Below are 20568 nucleotides of genomic sequence, written 5' to 3'. Positions count from 1 at the left end.
ATCAGCACTTTTAATTAATAAATTGGGTTAGAACAAAACTCTGCAGCCCCTGCTCATCCCGTATTCAAAAAGTGGTGTTGCTTTTTTTTTTTTTTTTGAGGAGTCCCTTCTCATATATTAAAACTGACTTGATGGGGCAGGGGTCCACACATGAAAACAAGGGCTTTTAAACTTGCCAAATATGTCCACTCTTCAAGCCAAGAGCTGAAGAGTATTGGTCCATGTCTTGAGATTGCACACATATTACTAAACAGCGTATCATTTTTGTGAGATTCTGCCATTTAAAATGGAGACCAGCTGTGCACTTAACCCTGTTGACTGTCTACCGTCGTCAGCCTTTCAGCCTGTGTACGTGGTTTCACTTTTAAAAGTTGTCTACGAATGTCGATTTCCAGGTAAACATTGTCGTCCGTTTTATACACAAATAGACAATAACTGGGGTGGGGGGAGTCACACACCTCGCTGTTGCTTTCATGATATGGGGCAAAAAATTAAAAGTGGATTTTTAAATTTCACGTGACAGATTTTTACAGCGACTAAAGGGATTCAAACTTGTCCTTTAAACCTCTCAAGAAGAGACTGTGGTGGACCTAATCCATGTCTTCCAAGGTGGATTCAGCAGAACTCTTTCAACAGAGTAATAAAATCCATAGTGGAGGACCCCAATAGAAATGTAAACCAAGAGTATTAAAGACCACAGCCAAGAACAACGTTTTTGCTCGGAGAGGCGGGAATCGGAAACAAACTTCTGAATCCTGAAGTGAAAATGGAAAGCATCTGGGTGAGATTTTGGGACAATGTAGCCATCGGCTAACCCGATGAGCCTGATGATGTCCACTTTTGTAAAACTTGCAGTCTGGTAGCAAATGAGTGACGTTTCCCTTGTCAGCATTTATTATAAAATGAAGCCTACACCTATTAATGAGACCAACTGATTTTCTTTTCAAGCCAGTAAAATACCAATGAGAGTTGTAGAATAACCAGTACATTAGTCGGTATGAAGTCATGTCAATCAGTATAGAAACAGAAAACCAAAAAAAAAAAAAACTCATACACCCTCTTCAAATGTGAGGTTTGGGATTTTCTTTAATTTTTCTTTCACAGAAGAACAAGAGAGCTAAGCGGCTGCTTGGGTTGTGCCAGTGTCAACAAGCCGCTCCAAAGGGGTCAACATGCAGACATTTTTGTTACACATGCTTGGACAGTAACATCATCACACCTGCATATTTTCTTGATGTTTCACTTGCTCTGTGAAGATGAATTAACTGGTAATTAAAGTGGAAATGATTTCATAAATCCCATTTTCAACAGTACAACAATTACACGTATTTAAGGATGATTAGGGTTAAAGTTTCATTAATGCTATCCATTGAAGTCTTCAGGTTCCAAAAATAATTTCATCTCAAATGAAAAGGAGGAAAAATTTGGTATAAAATTTGAAATCTGAAAGCAACCATTTAAAAACAAATCTGCTACACTTACAATTGCCCCCCCATTTAGTGTGGCTCTTTAAAACTTATCAGGGAAGAAACCTGTTAATGTGCAACGTCGCTTGATCTTTAAAGAGGTGACAGTATACAAAAGGGAAAACTACAGCCATTCCAGTTCAAGTGGAAAATAAAGTTTACAATATAAAACATCAGTTCTGCTCAGGATTGTTTCAGCATGCTCTGTACAGTTAGCAAAAAGACTCTGCTCAACCACCGTTGATCGCAGTGGACCATCCAGATTGGCTTCCAAGAGTGCAGTCCTACCTCAACCACACTTCACAATCAATCTATCACTGGTCAAAACTGCTGGTTTCAACAACATGGTAGCATCACTGCAGTCGCTATCTTCCAATTTTAGCACAGTTTCATAGAATAAAATACAGCAGCTACACTTGTACACAAAAAATGGCAATAACACATCCACCATGCTGAGAACACTGTTCACGTATTAAAACACAAACTCTCCAAAATAAGCACCTGCGTCTAACCTAGAGGTGTACAAGTTGTTAAAAAAAAAAAAAAATCCAACTTTGTTACAGCCTGTAGCAGTAGTGTCATCGCACCCTCTACAGCTCTCAAGAGCGTGTCACTCCAGTCCGGTATGTAACACAGCAAGGAAAAGGAGATCAAATTCCCCGATTTTCAGCATATTTACAATTCACATTTACATGATTAGCAGTTGCTTGTTCGAAGGGTTAGGCTCAACTTACTTGCCAAGTTGGATATACTGTACTGTGCAAAAAAAAAAAAAAGCCAAGTCTATAAGTGCCCAACTTCCAGCCACAGCTCCAAGTCCCCAGTCGTTTCTCCCACCCCCTCCAAAAACAAAACTTTCCCCTTCAGTGCATGCAGTCTTTGCATTAAAAACGTCACCCTCCAAAGTCTCAAGGCACTGTCCAGTCATAAAACGGTCCATTACGGAGTCAAAGGAAACTTTGAGCGGGGGAAGCAGCTTATTCATTTAAATCTTCACAGTATGAAATTTCACAGCCTGCAGTTCAGCCTCCAATGGGGTCAGAAAGGAGGACCTCCCACGTAACGAGGGCTTATAAAGTTAACTGTGACTTTCCGTGCCATTGGGGGTCAGCTTGGTTTTCCTTTCCACTCTTGGTCCTTTTGCAGAATACTGCACAAGTAGAAAAGGCTCCTTAGTCTCCCCCTCTCCCACAATGCTCTCCTCGTCTTCTGACTGCCCAATGCGCTGGAGTCGCAGGTAACACCAGCATCCCAGGATCAAAGCCCCCAGGGCAGCAATGGCAATAAGGATCACAATTACTGTGACCACACCAGTGGTGGGACTATGGTCCATAATAGACATGGCTTGGAGTCTGGTCTGCAAACACTAGGCAAGGTAAGTGATCGCCGCCAATAATTAATCAGCACGGAAGAGGTTCAAGATGTCACTCCACTGATGCTGAAGAAGGAACTCTGCAAATCAGAAAGAAAAGAACAAAAATAAGTGAAAACAGATGGCAAGGCTGACCAGAAATGTCTGTATTCTCGAGGACACCATCTACCAAAGGACTTCCCTTTCAACAGTACAGAATGACCCCTTATAAAAATGAGGGCTACATTTACAATTAAAACAGTTGACTAAGAACTCCTTCTTTCTGCCAATTCCATTTAGGTGTCATCACAATGGATCATCTGTCTCCCATCTATCCCTGTCTTTCACATCATTGTCTACCACAGTGACTGCCTTCACGTCCTCCCCCACCACATCCATAAACCTCTTTGGCCTTCCTCTTTTCTTCTTGCCTTGCAGATCCACCCTCAACATTCTTTTCCCAATGTAGAGTGAATCTGGAAAGTATTCACAGTGCATCACTTTTTCCACATTTTGTTATGTTACAGCCTTTTTCCAAAATGGATTAAATTCATTTTTTTCCTCAGAATTCTACACACAACACCCCATAATGACGTGAAAAAAAAGTTTAAGATTTTTGCAAATTTATTAAAAATAAAAAAAATTGAGAAAGCACATGTACGTACTGTAAGTATTCACAGCCTTTGCCATGAAGCACAAAATTGAGCTCAGGTGCAACCTGTTTGCCCTGATCATTCTTGAGATGTTTCTGCAGCTTAATTGAAGTCCACCTGTGGTACATTTAGTTGATGGGACATGATTTGGAAAGGCACACACCCGTCTATATAAAAGGTCCCACAGTTGACAGTTCATGTCAGAGCAGAAACCAAGCTTGAAGTCAAAGGAATTGTCTGTAGACCTCTGAGACAGGATTGTCTCGAGGCACAAATCAGGGGAAGGTTACAGAAAATTTTTTGCTGCTTTGAAGGTCCCAATGAGCACAGTGGCCTCCATCATCCGTAAGTGGAAGAAGTTCGAAACCACCAGGACTCTTCCTAGAGCTGGCCGGTCATCTAAACTGAGCGATCGGGGGAGAAAAGCCTTAGTCAGGGAGGTGACCAAGAACCCAATGGTCACTCTGTCAGAGCTCCAGAGGTCCTCTGTGGAGAGAGGAGAACCTTCCAGAAGGACGACCATCTCTGCAGCAATCCACCAATCAGGCCTGTATGGTAGAGTGGCCAGACGGAAGCCACTCCTTAGTAAAAGGCACATGGCAGCCTGCCTGGAGTTTGCCAAAAGGCACCCGAAAGACTCTCAGAGAAACAAAATTCTCTGGTTTGATGAGACAAAGATTAAACTTTTTGGTGTGAATGCCAGGTGTCACATTTGGAGGAAACCAGGCACCGCTCATCACCAGGCCAATACCATCCCTACAGTGAAGCATGGTGGTGGCAGCATCATGCTGTGGGGATGTTTTTCAGCGGCAGGAACTGGGAGACTAGTCAGGATAAAGGGAAAGATGACTGCAGCAATGTACAGAGACATCCTGGATGAAAACCTGCTCCAGAGCGCTCTTGACCTCAGACTGGGGCGACAGTTCATCTTTCAGCAGGACAACAACCCTAAGCACACAGCCAAGATATCAAAGGAGTGGCTTCAGGACAACTCTGTGAATGTCCTTGAATGGCCCAGCCAGAGCCCAGACTTGAATCCAATTGAACATCTCTGGAGAGATCTTAAAATGGCTGTGCACTGACGCTTCCCATCCAACCTGATGGAGCTTGAGAGGTGCTGCAAAGAGGAATGGGCGAAACTGGCCAAGGATAGGTGTGCCAAGCTTGTGGCATCATATTCCAAAAGACTTGAGGCTGTAATTGCTGCCAAAGGTGCATGGACAAAGTATTGAGCAAAGGCTGTGAATACTTATGTACATGTGATTTCTCAGTTTTTTTATTTTTAATAAATTTGCAAAAACCTCAAGTAAACTTTTTCACGTTGTCCTTATGGGGTGTTGTGTAGAATTCTGGGAAAAAAATGAATTTAATCCATTTTGGAATAAGGCTGTAACATAACAAAATGTGGAAAAAGTGATGCGCTGTGAATACTTTCCGGATGCACTATACCTCTCCTCAGCACATGCTCAAACCATCTCAATCCAGACTCACCTAATTTTGTCAGAATATTTCAAGTAGGAATATGAAGGTTTTTTTATACTCAACCCCCAAGGATTAAATAACATAGGGAATCCGAAAGCCAAAATTTATGAAAATGGAGAGAGGAGAGACAAGTGTGGATACACGATATTCAGAATTTACAGGAAGTCTCAACAATAAATGTTCTGTTTAAATACAATCAGTACAATTTATGATAATTATAGGTATCTCTGTTATGCTGAATACATTTGGAATGTGTTTTAGAGTGAATTTACAGTTGCTTATTCGCAGACCTCTTGAACACAGCTGCATAGTTATATTTCTATATATAGATATAAAATGTAAAGCAAAAATTTTTCCAAAATAGTGAAATAAGTTATAAAAAACGCAGTAAACAGTAAAACAAAACTAAATCAAGATTTGCATTTAAAACTGCATACATTCTCTTAGGTACACTGTTGTGTAGTTTTATTTAAAAAAAAAAAACTGGCAATGTTTCTTCTCCCCAAGCATCTTGGAGAGCTTGGCCCAGTTCTTCTGTAGACTTTGGAAGTTTTACTTGCTTCCATCTCTCCGTGTAATCTTAAAACAGTTTGAGAAGGTTGTGATCAGGCACTCTGTTGCAGAACTTGTTTCTTTTTCCTGAAGATATGACCTTGGCCGAATGAACTTGGTACGAATCACACATACAGAGTGATACAGGAAAATCTGCTTGTACTTCTAGGAATCGAGGATTCCTTTAATTCTGGCATGATCCCCAACTGTGTTTGTAGGTATGCAGACCAAAACATGCGGGGAACCTTTTGTGTGATTCACTGATGACTGCAGACATTCATCCATATACGGTTTTCCAATTCTACGGAGAACAAGTCTCCTGCTTGAGCTATAAATTTCAAATGTTGACTTATATAACAGCCACTGTTCAGCACCACCATCCTTTTGTTTTTGCACACAGGCAAATCTCTTGCCTTTGTTGCCAGTCTTCATAGAGACCACTTCTGACAAGACATCTGCAGAATGTAGATGGGTGTGCCAATTTACAGTGGTTCATGTAAGTTCACAGCACCATGTGTGACACAGAAATACATTCATACAGAAGAAAAACCTAGTGCACAGGCAAGAATGATGTCCAGAAATGCAATAGATGGCTACAGAAATGGAGTTCAGCAGATGAATGATACATCAAACTGTTGTCCTTTTGAAATCAGACCGAAATGCATGAACATACCCTTAAATACTGCAATGTGCACTTTAATCTCACCTTAATCATTAGGTTTATAATTTTAAACTGTTGGAGGAGAGGGGTAAAATCATGGATGATGCCGATGCCGCCACTGCTCCCCCCCCCAATAAACATTATGAAGGGTACTGTCCCTGGGCCTGGTGTTTAAACTGGGGATTCCCCGTTCATTGTTATGGGTTCTGTCATTTTCTCCTAAAGAATCATTTGAGCTGGACTGTGGTCATGGGCAATGTGTGTCACAATGACTTTGAGATGCAACTGTTCTCATTTTCTATAACAGAAAAGGTAATAAATCAGGCATAAGAGCTTTATTTGATGAAGGACTCAGAGGCACAAAGTGGCAAAGACCATGTTAACCTATAAGACAACATAATTATTGCACCACTGTACATGCCAAAGCACAAATATTTCTCTTTCTTGATTTCTGATTTTCATTATGTTGTCAGAATTTTACATCAATCATGCTAAACTTCTCCTGGTTTACACCACCCATGTCCCAACCCTCAATAACAAACTTATTGTAAAGTTAAAAAAAAAATAAAATCCCAGAATGATCTGTAGCAGCGCTGGTTTTTTATATGACACAATTCAGCAGGACTTTTCCAGGGTCATACAGTAACATCTGCTACTCAAAGCTTTGTAGTCTGCTCTGCTCACTGTCATGGTCTTTCTGTCTGTGGACATGGACACAATGATATCTGTATTAACTTGGTAACTTCACTGCCTGCCCAAAATCATTCAGAAGTGTATCAGCCACTTTTTTATTCTGTCAATATCTGCAGAATATGAGGGACATTCAGAAATTAGCCAGGATCAAATAACCCCTGCCTTTTACAAAGCCTGCACAATCTGCTTTTTTGCACCTTAGAGTGGCATCATTTTTTTTACCCTACACCTTAGATAACACTGCTTTTGCTTTCAGATGAAGGACTCCTATATAGACAGATGGAGAAGGGAATGTGGTGTCATGTAAATACAGGTAGAAATGTACTACTGTGTTCCAGCAGCATCTCCCTAAGCAAACTACATGATTATAATATTCACAACATACTAAAACAATACGTACCACTCTCAGCTAGCTAGAAAAGAGCCAATTCATAATAATATTGAAAAATACCACGGTTAAGGCCACCTTACAGGGATAGATAGAGACAGCTAAAAATGAACATTTGCACCACTGTCATAGGGGCCTAATCATTAGCTTGAGTATGAATACAAGCCCCCTGAAACTGGTGGAACCATATTTGACAGTCCTGCCAAATCACAGTAACACCCTTTTCCGTCTCTGCCTCAGAAGGTCACTGAATTTCATTTTTGTTCAGCAGCTTAGCTGCTACACTTCTTAAAGTCATTTTCTACAAATGATTTACACTGTGGATGGCGAATTGGGCACAACCACTGCCTTACAGTTCTTGGACCCTCATTTGGATTTGAATAAATCAAACTGGTGCACAATAGCATATCAACCGTCTCTAAATTTGCATCCATTTATGCCTGGATAAGCACTGGTTCTCTTCAACATTGCACTACAAAAAACACCCACTACAGGCCTCCCAGAAAGAAAGCAAAAAAGAAAGCATGCAGCCCTCCATCCCCATTTTGTTGCAAATATGTTTCAATCTGGCAAACCCCACAGACTTCCTTTAAAGAAACCACATCCTTTAATAGCAGCTGAAACACATACTCCAGTCCACCCCCACCTCCAATGCTTACATAACAGTGGTGCAATTCTCATCCACAACTGTGATGAAGCACCCAGATTATTTCCCGATATTTATACCACAATGTGCAACTCCCTACAAAAGAACAGAGGTATCAACACTGCAGTGACCTTAAATGGGAGCAACTGAAAAGGCTGAATGGCGTGCACTCTGGACATATGAAGGTGGGCTTTCAGATGAAGTCATGAAGGTTCCCATCAGAAGTACCTCTTCACCTTTTAGATCAAGTCTGAGGTTAAATGACACACAGAGCAAAAGCATCCTTCAAGACACAGCATTGCAGCAGGGGATGCAAGGATTCTCACAGCAACAGACTGTTGCAATAAAGATCATGTTACAGTATATGTATTCATGCTCTGGCTACCGAAAAATGTTAATTTTTGGAAATTATACTGGATTAGAGAAGCATGATTTAAATGGTATTCCCAAAGCCATTGGCAACACAATGCACGAAAATAATCCATACTTTTAAGAACATACACTTTCAGTATTAGGACGACATGTACACATTGATCAAATTAGTTTTCAAGAGGAACTTTCAATAACATTCAAGGACTGGTAATCCTTTAAAAGGAAAAAAAATTGAAAATAATCTGACCAGCAGGTAGGAACAGACCCTATGCTAGAGTTTGGGTTTCATGCCTCCTGAAGGATGTTTTCACAAAAGTTTACTCCCACAATTGATGGCTGTTAGAAACACTAGTACGTTTTACCAGTTACTACAGATGTGTATGTGTGTACGGAGGTCCTTCATACACCAGAAACCATAACTGCCTGAACAAACAAGCAGTTCTGAAATGGATGAGCATTTCTGAAAATTAATAATGGCATTTGCCCTAAATGCTGAAGCAGAAACTGTCAAGTTCTCAGAAGGCATTTTCTTTCAGTGTAAATGGTAATATCATTAGTCTGTGCAGCTGTTAAACACTGGAAATACATTCAATAAAAAGATTAAACAGGGTTAGTGGCTTCTTGATCAATTACACCGCCAAGAAACTGCATCACTTATCTCCATAACACAGATGCTCGCAAATTTAGAAAATTTTCTTTATTACTTTAAACACAACCTCACATCAGCACTAACAGGTTTGTATTCTGCAAAAAAAAAAAAAAAAATAATGAAAATCTTTAATTTTATGTAGAACCATCATAGGCACATTATAAAACAAATGTACAGTATATGGAGGAGATACTTGTCGAGTGCATAGGATAACATGAAATTTGGGATTCCAACTTGTATTTACTGTATTTTGGGAAATAGCTGCAGCATGTTACTGGCATGCTTTTCCCCCTTCCAAAGTTTTTTTTTTTTTTTTAAATTTGTATTAAAACATAATAAAACAGAAAAAATTAGTTAAAAACGCATAATATACTACACAGATACCACCAAATACCACCACCAATGTCAATACAGGTTTATTTCATAAAAAACAAATTGTGTCAAGAGAGAAAAACAGTCATCAATACAGAGCCATTCATTATGGACAGCAGAGAGTTTGCTTTGTGTAAAGTTGGAACTCAACAATAAACCAAACCTTTGTGCCTGTGGGATGTGGAAGAAAAACCCCAGTGTCCAAATTAAAATTTCAGTGTTGATGGAGATAAGCAAAATATAAAGATGACCAGGCCAAAATCTGAGGCAACTAGGCATCTAACTGCTGTGCCATAACCACTGCTTTCGAATACACTACTTGGTAACTTGTTTCTCTCTGTAGAAATAACATTTAGACAATTTCCTTGTGTCCAAAATAGAATAGCTTTAAACTAACAACTTACATCCACCTTACTGACAATCTTCATAATTTTACACACTTGAATTTTTGTTTACTTAAACCTATGGAGGCCAAATAAATAGCAGCAGATTCATTTCAGAACCACATTTTTGGCATTATTCATTAAAGGTCTATTTGATATTTCAAGACGCTTGAAGTTCCAATTAAAAGCAGAACATTGAAGCATTCAAATGATATACATCATTTCTCGGTGTTGTTTGCATCTTCATGAAATCTGCATATATCCCATTTCCTAGTCAACACTGCATAACATCCCTCTATGTAGAAGGATGGAAATCTTTGCCAAATGGAGTGTGCATTTCAAAGTTTTCCAGGCAATCAGAGACTGCCTTATCAACCTTTCACAGCGAACCAAATTACTGTTTGGAATCCAATAGAGCCAATCGGATCAATGACAGTCAACTGATGCCAATGACAACCTGTATAAACATTAGCTAGGCTGTTCTTGTTTCCTGAGAGTATGATCTTTTGACTGCTTGTAGAATATGTAAATAACTGTGAATAAATTTCTAAGATAACACAGTAGCTCTACTTTACAGACATTACCAAATTATACTTAATATTTTTGGCGCTTAGATCTCACTTTCTCTCTTCCTTGACTGCTGCTGTAATTTCTAAAATATTTAAAGAATCTTTTGGTTAACTCTGGCATTAGAAGAAATTGTGGTCCACCTGCCTTTTTCCTCGATGTTCATAAACAGTACCACAAAAACTGAGGTACAGTAATCATTTATACAAATGCTATTATTGTATATATTATAATAATTATAGGCTTGCTTTTCAATAATTTCTTTAAGTGTTTCCTATTCAACTGAAATCTTGTTGTTGTACCTAATAATTTTAAAGACTCTGAAATTACTATTTTGGAAAAAGCTGGTAGTTTAATTTATTTATTTTTTTTTTTTTTTTAGGAAAATCAGGTTACACCTGGTAAATGAAATGATAGATAGATAGATAGATACTTTATTAATCCCAAGGGGAATTCATTCATTCACATACAAATGTTATAAATGCATTTAACATAAGTTTTTATTCATCACTTTTTATATGTAGTGATTGTCACTTTGTCTGCAGCTGGTTCCTGCCCTAATGCCTCCCTACCATTAGCCATTGACCTTGAACTGGATTACACAGGTATAGAAAATTCATGAAGTAATTTTAAATAAGACTGTTTAATGCAATAATAGAAGTGCATAAAGTATAAATACCAATTTCTATCAGTCTACGAATTCAACATCAATAATGTTTGCATGTACTTAGGGTGACAGTATCCCCCATACACTTCAGTGTAAAGTGCTAAAGTGGATTCATGCACACTTATGCAACTTCTGGCCTGAACGGAGTGGTTTCCCCATATACTTAGGCTGAAAATGTTCCACACACAGTACACACTTCCAAGCAGTGCTACAATGGATTCATGTTCAGCTATGGGATGTCCTGTAGATGTCACATTAATCTTTCTGGTAATGTATACAAGTTACTTTACAATAAAAGGTTGCAGCTTTTTGAAGTTTTCCAGCCTCAACATTTCACAAATTTTTTTCAAGCAATCATAAACTTGTTGTAATTAGGGATGTCACGATACCAGATTTGTTGTATTGATACCAATACCAGTGAAATTCTACATTACTTGATACCATGGCCAAAAAAAGAAAAAAAGTGTCAAACGTATTTTTTATTAAAATACTTTGTTATTCAAGTGAACAATATTATACCATTTTCTATAATACAGATGGCTCACTGTGCCCAGGACCTCCACAGATACTAAAACCCACAGATGCTCAAGTTTGTTATATAAAGTATTTGCATATAACCAACACACTTCCTCCCGTATATGTTAAATCATCTCTAGACTACTTACAGTGGTGTGAAAAACTATTTGCCCCTTCCTGATTTCTTATTCTTTTGCATGTTTGTCACACAAAATGAGAGAGAAACAAGATTATCAAACACATTTAACCATTAGTCAAATATAAACACAAGTAAACACAAAATGCAGTTTTTAAAATGATGTTTTTTATTATTTAGGGAGAAAAAAAAATCCAAACCTACATGGCCCTGTGTGAAAAAGTAATTGCCCCTGAACCTAATAACTGGTTGGGCCACCCTTAGCAGCAATAACTGCAATCAAGCGTTTGCGATAACTTGCAATGAGTCTTTTACAGCGCTCTGGAGGAATTTTGGTCCACTCATCTTTGCAGAATTGTTGTAATTCAGCTTTATTTGAGGGTTTTTTTAGCATGAACCGCCTTTTTAAGGTCATGCCATAGCATCTCAATTGGATTCAGGTCAGGACTTTGACTAGGCCACTCCAAAGTCTTCATTTTGTTTTTCTTCAGCCATTCAGAGGTGGATTTCCTGGTGTGTTTTGGGTCATTGTCCTGTTGCAGCACCCAAGATCGCTTCAGCTTGAGTTGACGAACAGATGGCCGGACATTCTTCTTCAGGATTTTTTGGTAGACAGTAGAATTCATGGTTCCATCTATCACAGCAAGCCTTCCAGGTCCTGAAGCAGCAAAACAACCCCAGACCATCACACTACCACCACCATATTTTACTGTTGGTATGATGTTCTTTTTCTGAAATGCTGTGTTCCTTTTACGCCAGATGTAACGGGACATTTGCCTTCCAAAAAGTTCAACTTTTGTCTCATCAGTCCACAAGGTATTTTCCCAAAAGTGTGTGGCAGTAATCAGGCCTGGGGGTGGCTACGGAAATTGAACTCAGGTGTGATACACCACAGTTAGGTTATTTTTTAACAGGGGCACTTACTTTTCACACAGGGCCATGTAGGTTTGGATTTTTTCTCCCTAAATAATAAAACCATCATTTAAAAACGGCATTTTGTGTTTACTTGTGTTATATTTGACTAATGGTTAAATGTGTTTGATGATCAGAAACATTTTGTGTGACAAACATGCAAAAGAATAAGAAATCAGGAAGGGGGCAAATAGTTTTTCACACCACTGTATAATCCCTAATACAAGGTAAATGCTATATAAAATAGTTGTTATACAGTACCGTGATGTTTATAAGATAATGATTTTGGCAAGTGATGGCAAAATTTCAAATGATCCAAGGTTTTTATTTTCTCATCGAGTGATAGCACTTTACTCTCCCTCTAAGCCCTTGATCGATTGCTTCAACCACTTCATTATTTTTCAGGAGACTCAAAGAAAAGAAAGTTGCAGTCGGCTTAACCTGTTTACAAAGTCTATTCTTATTGAATAGCTGTTTTATACTTACTGTTAAATTTATTTCTGCGTGCTATGTTGTGAAGTTAAACCTAAATACAAGTTTAACCATATTCACACTTTGTAATTACTGTTGTTTTTTTCTTATCTTTTCCTTAAATGACTTCTTAGTTGGTTTTAGGATAAAGTGATAGTTGAGCCTTTTACATTAAGAACCATTAAAACAGTCCCTATCCATCGGAACCTTATAGGATTAGGGAAGAAAAAGAAATGATATCACCTTACATAATGGTACTGAATGGCAGCACTGTGAACAAGCTGCATTATGTTACAGCAGCAAAGCCACTTTTTATATCAGCTTGCTTTGTTAAGCTGCAAGTGTTTAATATTTTTTTTTATATAAACACTTTTTATACATAGGAGGAGTACTAGCTTGACATTCAATTTTTTGCCACTTTTACACCATATTTCAAGTTGCTTACTGTAGGATGTTTTGCTTCTCTATTCTTTACTTTGCAGTTTGCTGTAATATCAATCTACCAGGCCATACTAAGGGAAATTAAACATATTTTGGCCCGATGTATTGCTTCAGCTCTGTCCAGACTAAAAAGCATATTGACCAAGATGAAAATGTCTGTATGTGGTTGCACTCAGCAAAGAAATACAGGTTGAACAGCTCCACTCTTCTGAAATCATCATAAGAGATATACAAATATCATATATACTTGCGTTTAAGTTCTTCCGCAGAAGTTGGGGCTTGATTTTACCGTATAATTTCTGGTATTCTATAATGTTGGTTGTAGAAGTCAAATACGGAAAACTCGCGCGATTGATCCAAGAGATTATGATAACGCCCACCTGAGAGAGTAACCACGGAGCACACTTTTATTTCCTATGTATTGTCCCAACCTAACCACGCAGTAATATCTGAACTATTTCAATACGACAATTGCACTGTTGTGTGTTTTTTGCATCTCACACCCTCATACACCTTTATTTTAAGAGCATCCCCTATCTATGATGGAGTGCTCGATCTGAAGAAAATATGAAGCTGGTTTTAAATTAAAAGTCATTGAAGTGGCGAAAGAAATTGGTAACAGAATTTGACGTGTCTGAGAAACTGGAGGAAGCAAGAAGATGTATAAAAAAAAAAAAAGTCACATTTTTGAACGGGCATATAAGTCGGGGTCTGATTTTATGATCGATTTTTCAGGTTTCAAGACCCGACTTAAACGTGGGTATATAAGGTAAGTGGAATGTCACACATTCTGCTCCACTAACAAGGTTTCACAAAAGTCAACAAGCAAACCCAACATGGATTTCCTTTGCAAGAATTAAAGTGTTATAGAGATCAGGGAGTGCAGAATGTTATAGGGTCTTAAAATGTAAAGCTATCCTTGTTCAGTTTTATCAATGTTTCCAACTCAAATATTAGTTATAAAGGAATCAGTAAAATGGTTTCAGGAAGAATCAGAATAGGTTAGTCCATAAACTTTAAAAAGAAAAACGCAATTACTTAAGGATTATCAAATAAACATTTTTGATTCTGAAAGTCATTTCTCAGGATAGAGTGAGCCTTCTGATTAAATAAAAGTTTAATCAACAATCGACTTTAATTTATTAAACTGGCCAATTAAATTGAGCCATCTTGTGCCAACATGACATGCCGCAATATACAATATACAAGAATACCAGTACACTGCCCACCAATGACTGATTTGAAGAAAATCAAATCTTCCGTAGTACACTAATGTAAGATTTTCTGGCTTGCTGTTCTGCTATGATCGATGTAATGAAAAAGAGTGAGAAAACTTTTGTCATCCTTTTGTCAAACTATCCTTTAATTTTAAGCTAATTAATAATTACAGATTATTAACACGTTTCCTATTCATAAAGTCACATTACAATTAAGATAACACACAAATACATACTAAAACTTACATACATAATACATCATCATACAGTGCTTATCAAAGTTCAGATTCTTGTTCTATTTGCATTTTGTATATTACTCATCTAAGTGGTATAATAAGTGGCATTTCCTGAATGCTGAATATAAAAATAGATTTTTGTTGCAAAGCAATTAAAAAAAATGCTACCAACAAAAAAGGAAAGTTTTCCAAACGTTGACAGATACACAGTGTGCGAAGGCCAGTTCTAAGACTGAAGAATATTACCAAATTGAACCTATTAGGATGTTTGTGACAAAAAGGAAGTGTCAAATCAGTACAATTACTGAAAGCTCTGGGTCTTAACAAAAAAAAAAAAACCACACACACCATAATTCAGAATCTTACCACGATACTCTAAAGAAGGACCGTCAGATTAAAGATCTTCATTTGACTACAACTCAAAATGTATCTGGTAAAAGTCTTAATTCAAGGCAAAATCTGACATTTGATTGTAAAAGAAGGAAGAAGGGTTGTTTATTCTACCCTGTGCTAATTTTGGAAGTTTGGTACTCCAGACACACTATGCAATCCTGCTATATTTTGCAAATCTGCTTTTGCATATTACTTCTGCAATCTGCCTTTTCATAATTTTGAAATGTTCAGTTTGTATTACCATGAAACAGACAGCCAGAAGTCTGCATGACCATCATCATCACATCATCATCAAGTACGTCCGTAAGAACCCTAAATACAAAGAGGACTATTTCATTTGTGTTAGGTAGAATGCCCAGTTGGGACTAGGCGGTCTCGTGGCCTGGAACCCCTGCAGATTTTATTTTTTTCTCCAGTCATAACCTAGTGTTATGACAATACATTTCATAACTAAAATAAAATCACCTATAGCATTTTAAAAACTACTTCCTAATTATATAACAAATCAAAATGTAATTCTAGTTGACAGTCATTCATGTTCATGTTTGATGACAACTATGGATTTTTTTTTTTTGCTACTGAAATAACTGAAGATGGCTTTTTGAAAATCATTAGCAATTATTAGTGAGAAAGACTAAGATTTTCTGTCAGATTAGTAACTTTGGTACTACTCATAGCCCATTATTCCTTTATTTCAATGACTTCAGTTAATAGTACATTTATTATGGAATTCCCCTTAGAGTGGCAGTTCAAATGGATTGGTGGCATGACAAAAGCGAGCATGACTAATATGCATTAATAAAATTGCACAGTGAGAAAGGTGCACAGGAGAGAAGTCTTGTGGTTTACTTGGGTGCACTGAGCTGCATGATAGCACACTGTTAGATAGCTTGACAAGAAAACACTTGAGTAACCAAAATTAAAACAGGAGCAGGCATAAAACAGAAAGAAATACAAACATTCATTGTTAATATTGCTTGTCATATGCTTGTTTGTGTGGCTTTAGATTTGGAAAATACGGATCCCATTCTAGGTACACATTCAGATTTTACTAAAGTACTGCTTTGTTAATGCTAAGCTTTAACGCACTGTGTATGATGCTAACTGCAGAACAGAATTTTTGTGTTTCATTTTGAAATTTGACTACTGAGGACAGGACTACAGACATACAATGGACCAGTCAATATTTCATCTTACTAGTCCTTCAGGCTATAAAAATTGTTGCCTTTGTATTAAGAAAGTACTATGCTTTGAAAGTTCTGCATTTTATATATAATTGAGGAGGAAAAATTACATGTAATAGCACAGCAATTTTAGTCAGAAAATAAATGAGTGGACTTAGAGCTAAGGTGTTGTACTTGTAAGCTTCAAGGACAGCAGTGTTGGCTCCCACCACAGCAAAACCCAGTGTGAAGCATTTTTCATTGTGCCAGACATTGGTGTTAAATTTATATCAGTATCTGACACCATAGCATGCCTGTGAACTTGAGGGACCATATCAATGACAGGCTGAACTGTTCTTGCACAGAATATTAGAAAGGGTAGAGAGCAGTCTCATTCTTAGGAGATGTTCCTTTGATGCCATTAGTGACATCCTTTATCTGTTCTAATACTCTGTAATGGCCAATGCGATTTTCTGTGCTGGATTAGTAAAAAACTTCAAGAAAGTCAAATGATCAAGGTGGTATTGTTGTAGGTGACAAGAATCATCCAATGAATAATTGGCCAGCAGTACGGTGTAGTGGCTAAGGCTTTGGACCTAAACCCTGAGGTTGTGGGTTCACATTCGTCATCTGACACGTGTGACCATGAGCAAATCACTTAACTTACCTGTGCTCCAATTAGAAATAAAGGAAATGTAACCAGTTGCATCATAAATGTTGCAAGTTGCCTTGGATAAAGGCGTCGGCCAAATAAGTAAATGCAATTGTTGCTAGTTGAAAGAGTATGGGGCAACACGGTGGCGTAGTGGGTAACTCTGCTGCCTCGCAGTTAGGAGATCCGGGTGAGCTTCCCGGGTCTACCCTGCGTGGAGTTTGCATGTTCTTCCCGTGTCTGCATGGGTTTTCTCCAGGTACTCCGGTTTCCTCTCACACAGTCCAAAGACATGCAGGTTAGGTGCATTGGCGATCCTAAATTGTCCCTAGTGTTTGCCCTGCGGTGGGCTGGCACCCTGCCTGGGGTTTGTTTCCTGCCTTGCGCTCTGTGTTGGCTGGGATTGGCTCCAGCAGACCTACCATGACCCTGTAGTTAGGATATAGCAGGTTGGATAATGGATGGAATGGATGGATGGATGAAAGAGTATTCCATGCTCTTTCCACTAGAAACAATTATTCAGTGGATGATGCTCCACACCTACAATTGCCATAGAACAATCAAACTGATACTGTTACATAATAAACAATTAATTTATCTTGGTATGAACTTAAGCTCTTGCCTATCTAATGAGCTACTACTATGCTCGAATGCTGTGTCACTGTATTACACTAATATTTCTAAGCTTTAAAAAAACACACATTTTATACTGTAGCCATAAACTAACATAGTGGACAGCAAATAAAAGACGAGTTTTAAAATGTTAATAAAAATAGGATTTCACAAGAGATCACTTTTACAATTAGACCTTTAATAGCTCCAAAACTAAACTTTGCTTACATCCAGGGTAGAAGTTCGTCTCCTTTTCCTTTACAAATTAATCTAAAAAAGAAAAAAAAATCTAAACATACGCAGGATGTTCAAAAGGGAAAAAGAAACCGACTCTTACGATAACAAAAGACAAGTAAATACAGTACTTGAAGCTTGACTTATCTTTGAGAACGCTTGTAATCAACACTTTGAAAATAAATGACAAGCGCTTGCCAAGCCGAGGCCGTTAGTTTCAAAGTACCTTTGCTCTATTAAACGGTCCGAATCTTACAGAACAAAACAACGAAAAGGAACCTACTGTTCCTGCTGCTTCAGCAATATTAATAGGAAATAAATGCGTCGAAGAACTTTTTGAAGGTATCTTAATATCCAGAGTGGTCCTCGTGGAAACGATTAAGCCTTGTAGCGGCGTCAGCTCGCACAATATACAACGGTGGAGTCGCGGGGACGGTGGCCTATTGATAGTTTAAAGGGAGTACTTTCAATGATCAAATTAATGACACTCTACTCGATGAAAACCAAAACGGCGCAAAGACGAGACAAAGGCAGACATACACAATGTGTTATCCACAGACTAGTACACGAAACGCGAATACTATGAAGAAACCAACCCCCCCTTTGATTGACAGCGTCAAACCTGAGGTCTCCCCGACATTAAACGCCGCGAGCGCGTGGACAGTCTGCCTTTTATTTACGACGTTCCCGTCATTTGTGCGGTCTACGGCTCACGTAGCTGTTGAACGGTCTACTGCGATAAACTGGACATTTAAAGAATGGGCAATACTATTCGCTTCAAAGCAGCAGGGACCCTCAGGCAAGTTACGAAACTCAAGAATTACATAACTCGAAATCCCAAGCACAATATATTCACGTAAATCAACCGACTGACTCCCTGAAAAAAACGGCTCTGCGCCTGAACGCAGTCACAATGAATTTGTACCCCACTCCCTTTGCCCCCACCTCACGCATGCGCGCACCCTCGCCCCGTACCACTAAACAGTCCCACAATCCCAATGTCCAGCAAATATCGCCGAGTGGCTACCGGAGCCGCAGTTGCCCCATTTTCACGTATACGACATTAGGGTCCAGTAGCTCTGCACGGGAAACGTACTTAAGGTGAAGTCTCCTGCAGTTGCTTTCGCTGTCGTGAGCTTGTGATGAAGCGGAGACAAAGCGCTGTGTATTATTAAAAAAAATCTTTTGAGAGCAGAGTATTACTCACCATTGTTTAGCTTTTGTTTTCTCTTGTTATAACCACTGCAGCAAACGATGCTTGCTTAACGCTTTGCCAGAAGGTTCCAATATCCATCAGGCTGCACATCCATGGCCGTGCACCGCACGCTTAAACTCACATTACACAACACTATTTCTTTTTTTTTCTCTGCGTTTCTCGAGCTCTCGTTCTCCTGCTAATTCTGCATATACTGCTGCAGCAAATAAAATCAAGAGGGTCCACCCCTCACAGGAAGTGACATAACTGACGGAGGCGACAGTGCCATCCAATCGTGGCATACAGAGGCGTTAGCAACAAGCTGACAAGAGGGCGTGGCTTTAGAGCAGCTGATGCGGGGCACTCCGAGTCAAAACGGCTCTGTCAGCTGGAAGTGGATTACAGCCCGTGGGCGATCGTATCTAAACTGCACGTCAAATGTAAATGTTGTAGGAACGTAATGTTTGCTACATTATACACAGCGAATATCATTTTCTTTGCTTTTTTAAACCAGATTGTCCCTCGATCCGAAATTCATGGTAGTTTGTTTGAATGTGATAGAATTGCGTTGTAATGCTTCCACAAAAATTGTAAAGTGGATGCAATAATTGGCCACATATATAAAATATTCAGAATTATCAGTCTCTCGTCTGTTCTACAGTGAGTGTCAATGGGTGTGTTGGTGTGACCAGAGAATAACTGGTACCCTGTCCACAGGTGTGCCTAGAAGACTCAAAGAATTGGCACTAGCTGAAGTGGAAAAGCAGGTTAGGAAAACAGATTGTACTGTTTCTTATAATCTACACATCTGTATCTCTCTTGTGGATGTGAGCAACCCTGGAGCACTGAACTGGTCTCATTTTTTGTTCACCTTGTACATCTTGGACTGTGAGTGTAATAACACTAGGCTAAGTCACTTATAACAATTGTGTTATGCTTCTTCACTAATGGGGTGCATTGAGAGAAGAGGGGTGAGAGCACAGAAGTCAGGTGGATAAGTTTGTTTTTTGTTACAAAGAGAATTGTCTTTAGCTTAATATCAGAAAAGCCAAAGAACTGGTTATTGACTTTCACCGCACCACTGCCTGTACACCCAGTCACCGTTCTGGGATTGGTCGTGAAGATGGTGAACTGCTACAAGAACTTGAGGGTCCATATCAAGGACAAGCTGGGACTGGTCTGGCACAGAGTACCTACAGTTGTGCTTGAAAGTTTGTGAACCCTTTAGAATTTTCTATATTTCTGCATAAATATGACCTAAAACATCATCAGATTTTCACTCAAGTCCTAAAAGTAGATAAAGAGAAACCAGTTAAACAAATGAGACAAAAGTATTATACTTGGTCATTTATTTATTAAGGAAAATGAATGAATATTACATATTTGTGAGTGGCAAAAGTATGTGAACCTTTGCTTTCAGTATCTGGTGTGACTCCCCTTTGCAGCAATAAGTGCAACTAAATGTTTCTGGTAACTTCTGATCATTCC

The 20568-nt window shown here is 38.6% G+C and overlaps 1 protein-coding gene across 1 annotated transcript; it reads right to left on the bottom strand.

Annotated features, from left to right (window-relative positions):
• Positions 1 to 1068: 1068 nt before the first annotated feature.
• Positions 1069 to 19320, bottom strand: snn (stannin). Its single transcript, XM_039775863.1, has 2 exons — positions 19093 to 19320; positions 1069 to 2918 (listed from the first exon to the last, which is right to left on the bottom strand). Exon 2 carries the CDS (start codon positions 2806 to 2808, stop codon positions 2545 to 2547), a length of 264 nt encoding a protein of 87 aa, XP_039631797.1. The 5' UTR covers positions 2809 to 2918; positions 19093 to 19320; the 3' UTR covers positions 1069 to 2544.
• Between the last annotated feature and the right edge of the window lie 1248 nt (positions 19321 to 20568).

This window comes from Polypterus senegalus, chromosome 13 (assembly GCF_016835505.1).
Source record: "Polypterus senegalus isolate Bchr_013 chromosome 13, ASM1683550v1, whole genome shotgun sequence".
Classification (NCBI taxonomy): Eukaryota; Metazoa; Chordata; class Cladistia; order Polypteriformes; family Polypteridae; genus Polypterus; species Polypterus senegalus.
This window is presented reverse-complemented; position numbering and strand designations above follow the sequence as displayed.

Coding starts and splice junctions, on each gene's coding strand:
- snn (XM_039775863.1), bottom strand. CDS start 2,808: ATGTCTATTATGGACCATAGTCCCACCACTGGTGTGGTCACAGTAATT.